This window comes from Electrona antarctica (assembly GCF_951216825.1).
Source record: "Electrona antarctica genome assembly, chromosome: 1".
Lineage (NCBI taxonomy): Eukaryota > Metazoa > Chordata > Actinopteri > Myctophiformes > Myctophidae > Electrona > Electrona antarctica.
In genome coordinates, this window is record NC_136806.1 from 45,216,302 (window position 1) to 45,225,505 (window position 9,204).

General features: G+C 43.0%; 1 protein-coding gene across 3 annotated transcripts in view; it reads right to left on the reverse strand.

Moving 5' to 3' along the window:
- Positions 1-4,153: 4,153 nt before the first annotated feature.
- The window catches only part of lingo2 (leucine rich repeat and Ig domain containing 2), a 540,448-nt gene continuing 535,397 nt past the window's right edge, over positions 4,154-9,204 (reverse strand). For all 3 annotated transcript variants that reach the window (XM_079499246.1, XM_079499245.1, XM_079499247.1), the window contains one exon: positions 4,154-7,352. In XM_079499246.1, coding sequence (XP_079355372.1) covers positions 5,499-7,340 — 1,842 coding nt within the window. In that variant the 5' untranslated portion in view covers positions 7,341-7,352 and the 3' untranslated portion in view covers positions 4,154-5,498. The remainder of the gene's footprint in view (positions 7,353-9,204) is intronic.

A 9,204-nucleotide genomic window follows, 5' to 3' on the forward strand; every position in this document is an offset into this window, starting at 1 on the left:
ACGTGTCCGAGCACGGAAAGCTGCAACACGGTAACTCTGTCATTTCTCGACCGTTTGGGCCCCGGGAAGGCTCGCCTGAACCAGGCCGCCCCCCTGGGTGCGTTCCTGGGGGTCTAGATGTTCCGGGGACCTCCCAGGGACACCCACACGGTAACTCTGTCATTTCTCAAAGATTTTTCCCAAAAAGAATCAAAGTACAGTACAGAGCACAGTACACCACAATACAGTACAGTGCAGTACAGTAACTAACAATAATTGTATAGTTGCACCGCTCAGTTCACACAGGTGTGATTTTCACATCCCTCTAAGGAATTTGCACTTGCAATGTGGGCATCGCTGGCCTACAAAGTTAACCTTGTTTCTATTGTTTTTTTGGTAGTCGTTGCTGTCAGGCAAAAACCTTGTATCTCTACATTGTTATATCTTTCCATATGCCTTATATATCATACAAGAGATTGGGCGTTGTGAGATTGTAGATTGACTATTTTCACAATCTTAAAGCGTTTTTAAAATAATAAAAAGAGAAAGGTTTTGGACTTGCTAGGTTTCCACCCGAGAGCAACGTACTGATGTGGCATGTGGTGTTCTGCTTTCTGAATCAGCCCATGGGACTGCAGCCTTGGAAACCATAATAATCTGTGGGTCTGCCTTCGTAATGAGACCACGAGTAACGGAAAACACAAGAGATAATGCTTCAAAGAATATTCATAATAAAGAAAATACTTTCTCACCCAACATGCAAATAGAATCGACTGCGTGGTTGGTTAGCGGCAAATCATTATGTCGGCAGACAAAAGCTATTACAGTTTGCCAACTCTTTCATTTGACTATTAAAAAATAATAGTGTAGGCTATAGGCCTATATTATTCACTGTCGCCATTTCCATCTCATTTCCAGTGCTATTTTGTAAACTGACTTGTTGAAAGAGAATTTGCAATGCTATTTTATGAACATAGTTTTATAAAGCGAATAGCCACTCTTAATAACAAATAAACAGTAAATATTTGACCTTAAAATTGAAGGCTTTCCGATGTGAACAATTTGGAGCAGGGGTTCTGCTCTGGCCTCCAGGGAGTGTGCGTGTACAATTTCACAGTGATTGGTCCAATGGTGCCGAAGATTAGCTGGTCACTAGACCAGCCGAAAACATAGTCTCGGCCATGTCTTTGACTTGGCGGAGAAAATGAAGACATTCATGTTCCTCACTGTTTATACATAGCCCGATAGTATTTAGATGTAGTGAAAAAGTTCAAATATCTGGATTTTAACCATGAAACTTGAGTTTATGAAATGATTCATCTCCTGCACCACAGAGGCGAACGTATTTGTGACAATTATACATACCTCTAGTGGAACGATATATTTTTAAGTGGAATGTAACAATGTAACATGAACAATTTTTTTTGTGGAACGACACATCTGTACAGTTTTTAATGTGTAACGGTGTGTGTGTGTGTGTGTGTGTGTGTGTGTGTGTGTGTGTGTGTGTCGAGAGCATGACGTTAAACTGCTCCGTTGAAACTACCATCGTTAATGTAGTGGGTGCAGCTTTAAGATGCATTTGCAACCTCTGTGGACTGTGTGCTTCAACACCATCGCAAGCTTGCATACAACACTGCTCATCGATGGAGTATACCAACAGCTGGTGCTGCTTGGTGGACCTTCCCATGAGCAGCTACTGGGAAGAGAGGCATTGGACCTGTTTCCATCCGCTGTCAGAACAACAGTGGGTGGATTTTGGGCCCATGGGATTAGCCACGCTACCGGGAACGACACCGGGCGGCAATGCAGGAGTGGACTGGGAAATTGTTTCCTCTGGTGCTCCAGCCTGAGACACACCTACGGACTGGTTGTTGGTGGCCGGGGGTTTCGAACGTAGGATGCATGGGTGCGTGGGTTGTTGTAGTACCACCATGAAGCAGTTCTTCCTGGGCCTACCTGCGTGTGCGTGCAAAGTTTCACGGCAATCGGATGCTGCATTTATGATTTGTGCGATTTCTTTCAAAACAGGCCACTCCTGCAAACTGAAATCATAGTTAGTATCTGGCCTTCGTCCGCCCAGCCTGGTGGAGACAAAAAAGTATTATTTATCATGCTATTCTATTAAATTAACTGGATAGCGCAGTAGTTTGGCTCTGGGTCATTCTATCTTGTTAAATACTCTCTGATCGGCCAGCTCTACTTGGTGACAGGCCAAGATGAGATCCCTCTGGGTGTAAGTGAAGGTTAATGTTATTACCCCTGGTTTATGATCTGATAGAGCACTTTTCTTTTGCATCACCTGCAATTTAATGTTACCAGATTAGGACAGTGTTTTGCAGTGGGCCGGGACCCATTTTCAGGTTACGGATCAATTATCACAGGTCGCAAGTAAACCACTGATATAATTATTGTAACACCCTTCAAAATTCTGGTTCTGCAGTACAGGGAACCACAAAGCCTCACAATTATTTATAAAGAGAGAACAAAAAAAAATGTGCAGTTGATTGTATCAACTTCATAAAAGTTAAAGGTGTTTTGAGTGAAATATTTTGTTTTGTTCTAATAATCAAAAATAGCTTTTGTTAAAAAGTTCTCTATTCTAATAATCATTGCTATAGACTCTATACAGCAGGCGTATTCAACTGGCGGTCCACGGGGGAAATGAGGCTCCGGTAAAGTAATGCGTCACTCTGCGTGTTTAACTAAAGTTTCCCACATGTCCAAAGTCATTTCTGAAAAAGACATTTCCTTTTTTTTAATCATACTATCCTTGTTGATACGCCATTTAGGTCAATGATATAACATTGTTGTGATATAATACTATAGCAGCGGGTAGGCTACTTGAGCAGCCAGTCAACTGTCTTCCGTGGGTTAGGTTTTGGCACAATGATGCACAAGGCCAACGACCCCCCCAATGCTGGTCTGCGAACATTTTATGATCTGTCTGTGATAACAGAAAGGTTGTGAACCCCTGGACTAGAGCACTGCAGAGGACGTGTGTGTGTGTGTGTGTGTGTGTGTGTGTGTGTGTGTGTGTGTGTGTGTGTGTGTGTGTGTGTGTGTGTGCGTGTGTGTGTGTGTGTGTCCGTCCAGCTGGTGCTTGTTGACACTAATGAAGGGTTCTCTAATGTCAAGGTGTTCTATTATTTTTATCATTATGTTTATGCACTGTCAAATAGGTCTACATCTATTCTAAGGTAGATTGTCCTGCTCATGTCTGTGCACAAATGTATTATACATACATTTCATCATGTTTGTTTTAAAAAAATGCATTTTGAGAAACCACACATTTTCTGTGCGGTGGCTAATCTAGTTGAATACCCCTGCTATACAGTACAGCAATGATATGATGCCAAAGGATAGAGAACACGTTACCTGTAATGGTCCAAATGGACCATTACAGGTATGTAACTCAATTAAAAAATGTGAATTGGAACGCTATAAAGTTCAATCTGATTAATTGGTTCTCTCACCTGATTGTATAAAGTTGGCATTTCAACGGGCCTTGATCCAGAAAAGGTTGAGAAGTTCTGACTTATCCTTCAAAAGGATGGGCCAAATGAAGGTCAAATGAAATTCCAGCGAAGGCTCAATTGGTACTTAAAACTGTATCATCCTCAAATCTCCCAAATCTTCGATTGCAGCCTTTGGTAGTTCTGATGAGCCATTTTTTTCCTGGCTCCCCCAGAGTTTGTGTTGAAGTGTCCTTTCCTTGAACAACACTCTGAACCCTTAATTGCTCCCGATGTGCAGGTTGGTGCCTTGCATGGTTTCCTCCGCCATCGGTGTATGAATGTGTGTGAATGGGTGAATGAATGCACAATCTATGTAAAGTGCTTTGGATAAAAACGTTATATAAATGCACCATTTCACATTTTATTTACCAATCCTTCCTCTCCGGTGGCCAAACGCCACACTGTGACGGTATGCGTGTGTGCTGTGCATGTGCACGTTAGTACAGAATTGCCCTGGAGGGAAGAAAATATTTTGCTGCTACATAGCATGTGGTAAGAAATATATATACAATGAGTAGGTTATCCTGTTTACTTCATATGTATTACCTGTGTAACCATTTTATTTATCACACCTGCAATCTTTCAGCAACATACAGGAATACTCACCACGTGGCTTGTCCAAAGGATGCTGCCACTTTGATGACATGGCGTCAACACATTCAGCATTACACGTTCAGTGTTACATGTTCAGTGTTAGATAGTGTTACACATTCAGTGCAACACATGTGACAATGTGCCAATCCATATCTCTGTCTAGATCTAGACGATTCTGCCTTCATGTGATTGTGATCGTATTGGCTCCAGAACTACACCTCAGCGAAAACCCTTCTTGCTAGACCCATTTAAACAGACTTGTTAGTACAAATACATCTTCATTTATTTCACATACATTAGGTTTTTTTTTTTATCTCTATTTTTTCTCTTTACTTTTTGTATTCACAATCTAAATGATTCAACAACAAAATGAGGAACTACCACAACAAAGTCCAAATTTCTTACTGGGGCAAATGGTGCAAATGTCACTGTAGTAAATGAACACATGTATTTTACCAACCAGAAAAGATTACTGTCAACAGAATCATAAAAAGAGACAAGAATAGGACAAAAATATGGTTCATGATGTACGGTTGACAGGTACAGTACCAAGTCATCTTTAAGATTATTTAAATGTGTTAGATCCTGAATAGTACTCCCTTGTAAAACCCACAATATTTTTTGATAAATAAAATCTATTTTCTTTCATTTGTGTTCATAGATAATATCTTTTGTATATAATTCAATTCAATTCTGGGAACAGGGATAGATAAACACCCACAGAAGCCCTTCCTGATTCCGTGGAAACGTGAAAAGTCAGGAAAATAAATTGTCTTGCTGAACAATATGGGGTCAACTTGATTTTGGCTGATGCATTCCATGAATATTGCTATGAGTAGTTCTTTTCAATGTATATGTACTTACATGTACATAATTAAGCATTAGGTACACATATGCAAAGTACTGAACATGAGGGATGTATGGTCTGTTTCATTGATTTGTTCAGTGAATAAGCATGGCGCAAGACTAAACAAAGTAGAGTAATACCTTAGATACAAATGTTGTACTGTACATGGCTGTGCTGAGTTCTTGGATCCAACCCAAAACTGGAGGGTTCTTTCTGGGAATAGAAATTTCAAAAGGTTGATAACACCTACTCCCTACAGGTGCCCTCGGTTGTCGCAGTATTCCATTTTCATCCGTTTTTCGTCAAGCTGTTGCCCCCTGGCAACTGTGCAAAAATAGATGTCCCACCATAATGCTTTATAGTTTTTGAAACACAGCAGCCAACCATTGTGTCTGACAAAATCCAAAAGTTTTAGGTACTGCACATTGTATTGTGCCCAATAGTACTATTCACATTTTCATTACCAGTCTCTCTGCAACAGTGGGGAATTGAGCTGTCCTGTTTGCAATGAAAATACATTATCCTCTGGGCATTCCCGCCATCTAGGTCTATAAAATAAGTCACATCATTTTCATGTTAAAACGACGAGGGCCAGCTTGCCCGTCTGGCGACTCCACGTTGGTGCCGTTAGACTTGGACCGAGGCACATATTCAATATCAATGTTGTTTTTATGCTTCCCTTTCCCTCTGCTCCAAACAAACAGGAGCAGGAAGCAGAACAAGACCACCCCGAGGAACGTGAAACAGCCCATGGCCGTCGACACTAAAATAGTCTTAAGGTCCAAACCATAGCTCACGACGGTCGTCCCGTTGGCAGTGGTGTTGCTGGGATCTGTGTAGTACTGGGTCCTGTTAGCGTACAGTGATCCGAGGCTTTTCACCGCCAGCGAGGTCATCAGGGTGTCATTTCCTGCAGTGTTGGACGCCAGGCAGAGGTACACACCGCTGTCTTGCACCTCCGCCGACTTGATCTCCAGTGTTCCGTTGTTGTGCACGGTGACTCGGCCATGGCTCCGGCCAATGAGGACACGTCGCCGTGGGGACAGCCAGGACACGGTAGGTCTCGGTGTCCCCTCGGCACTGCAGCGCAGCAACGCCTGCTGGCCTTCGTCGACCGTGACCGTCTGCGTTCTGTTCTCGCGGATTTTTGGCTTGGTGCACGTGACATAGTAGGACAGCAGGGTCTCCTTGAACTCCTTAAAGGGCCTGCCGCGGATACCCTCGGGCGTGCTGCACTCCGGCTGTGACTCGCCAAAGAAGATGGACAGCCTTTTCTGTAGGATCCACATGAGACGGCAGTCGCATACTAGCGGGTTGCCATCAATCAGAAGCACCTCCAGTGCCTCTGGTGCTTGAAAGACACTCTTCTCCAGTGTGTCCAGGCGGTTGTGAGAGACATTGAGGACCTTGAGCCACCGCAGACCTTGGAAAGCATATGGCTCAATGGTGGACAGAAGAGATCCTACCAGATGCAGCTCCCGCAGCCGCACCAGATCCATCAGCATCCCACCCTCGATGTGCCTGATGCGATTAAAGGACAGATTGAGGTGTGTCAGGTAGGGCAGATGCTTGAGGGCTTGGTAAGGGAAGGTAGACAGGTTCGTGTTGGTTATGAACAAGGTGGTCAGATTCAGGCCATGCAGAGTGTTGGCTGGAATAAGGTCTAGTGAAGGCCAGTTATCAATCTCTAAGTGCCGGAGACGGAATAGCTTTTTGAAGGAGTACGGGTGCAAAGTGCTGATGCTGAGGTATCTTAGATGAAGGACGACCAAATTGTGTAGGTGGGACAGGGCCTCAGTGGGCACAACTGTGAGGTTGCACCTTTCGAGCGTGAGCATCTCCAGGCTTTGAAGTCCGCTGAACGCCCGGTGAGAAATGTAAACAAGGTCATTGTCACCCACCTCCAAGTACTTGAGATTGTGCAGGTCCTGGAACATGTAATCCAGAAGGATTACAATCTTGTTGTCACTTACGTCCAGCCGTGTTAGATTCATTAACCCAGTGAAGACACCCAGGGGGATGAGCTTGATGCGGTTACTTTTGAGACTGAGTGAATGCATGGTGAACAGGTTGTTAAAGGCTCCGGGCTCGACGTAACTTATAATGTTCCCACTAAGGTCCAGCTCCTCCAGTCCCGGAAAGGCAGAAAAGTCATCAGGATTGATCATGGTCAGCTTGTTCTTACTGAGGTCAAGGAGCCGGGTCTCGATGGGAATCCCATCAGGGATGCTTGGCATGCGCTTGCGGTGGCAGACGACCGCCTTGCTCTGGGCCGAGCACTCGCAACGTGAGGGGCATCCCAGCGTAGAACCCACAAAAACAGCCACAATGGCCAGGCCCAGGAATGGTTGCCAGAATGAGACAGCCGTGTGCAGCATGACTTTGCTCATATAGTCCACCATCCTCTCACGGCTCTGTAAGAAACAGAGACAAGGCACGAGGTTAGTGATTAAACTTTAACAGCCTGTTAAATCCATGACACAGTATTTCTCTAATCCTCAATTCTGTCCAAGCTTTGTCAGCCCTTAACCAAGCAACAAAAAGAAGAAATGTTTCCCCAGCTCTTCCAAGTGTTATGTAATCAGGATAGGCTTTAGATGTGCAACTTTGTAGGTTTTTCAGCATGCCAGTTACAAGAACAATGGGAGAAAAGAAAGGTATGGATGATGATTGTTTGATTTGACTGTGCCTTCCTGTTCTGTGTTCCTTACTTCTCTCTTTACATTTTCTAACTTCCTGTAACTGCAAATTGACTCTCAAGGAAGAGATTAGAGGAGGGTACTTGTTTATGACACAAATACTGTACCTCAGTATTGCTATTCTGAGCCACTGGTCTATCTTACTCATATTTATAATTGCAATCATCATGTTCTCCTCTAGCGATGCACTCCACTTGACTAGGTTTGATCATACAACATGCATGTACATGCAGTCTCAGCCCATAATATCATGCCTCTCCCATGCAAGTCCCACAGATGAGAGATGACTCATGTTTTGTGGTTTGCGCTCTGACTCTGAATTAAAGAACAATTAGCTTGAAGCCCTCTTCTTGCACCATCAGTCTTTTAGCCTTTTGGTTTTCCTTTTATCCTCAGCATACCGATCAAGGGAAAGGATTGTAGGAAATGTCCACTTGATGAGTGCTGCCATGTTATCTGATGTTGATTTGTACTAACAAGCCTTTGATGAAAATAGATTACTTGTTTTCCAGCCCACTAGGCTAATTCACTCTTTACCCTTTTTCTTAATTTATCCATAGCATTATACGTATACGGTATGTACACATTTGACAAGAGAATAAGGCTTGACAATCCTAAATAAGCAACGTTTTTGACATCACTCTAATACTTTGTATCAAGCCAACGTATGCACTGGAATTTAGTGGAATTTGTGTGTCAAGTCCTATACGTTAGTTAAGCTTCTTAATGTATAGTCTTACAAGTACTGTAGTATGTTTTGACTGAGCCCAGTGTGACCTAATTCTATGTCTCACCTCTCCTGGGAATATTGTGTGTGTTGTTGTTTTTTAGTCCCATTGTTTATACACTATAGTAGTGCATCTTGTGATTCTTTGATTCCCCCTCCAGAAGAAATAACTATGACAATATTGATTTCCTCTCTCGCCCACTCTCCACGTACCCTACTAGATGGAGAAGAAGGAGCTCTGAATAGCAAGCAGCTTATTATGAGAAATGCATGTTGTGTGATCACACATAGTCAAATAGAGTGCATCGCTTAACAGAGGGAAACATGATGATTGCAATTATAAGGATTATCAGGGGGTTCAAATGTAAGAAATCAAATTTAAATGCAATCCCCAAGATGGCCAAATGGAAGACAAATCAAAACAATTATTGTGTGATATACAGAAGTCGTACTATTGCCTCACAGTATCATCAAGAATGTTGGCTTCATGATAACCATAAACAAACCCGATACGCCAGTACAGCCTGTGAATAGGCTACGATAGACTCTACGGTTGTGCCGTTTGTGAAACTTTCTTCTTGCTCCTTACCCCCCGCATATACTTTCTTAGTTTTTCTTGGAAAAATGACATGATGGGAACTATGCACAAAAATGAATTTGACCCACTTTTTACTTGTAAAACTGTGACGTGACAATAAAACGGATTCTGATTGTGTCTCAGATATAACCATAAACAAACCCGATACACCCATAGGCACAGCCGCGTCACTCTGACATGACCATAAACAAACCCGATACACCCATAGGCACAGCCGCGTCACTCTGACATGACCATAAACA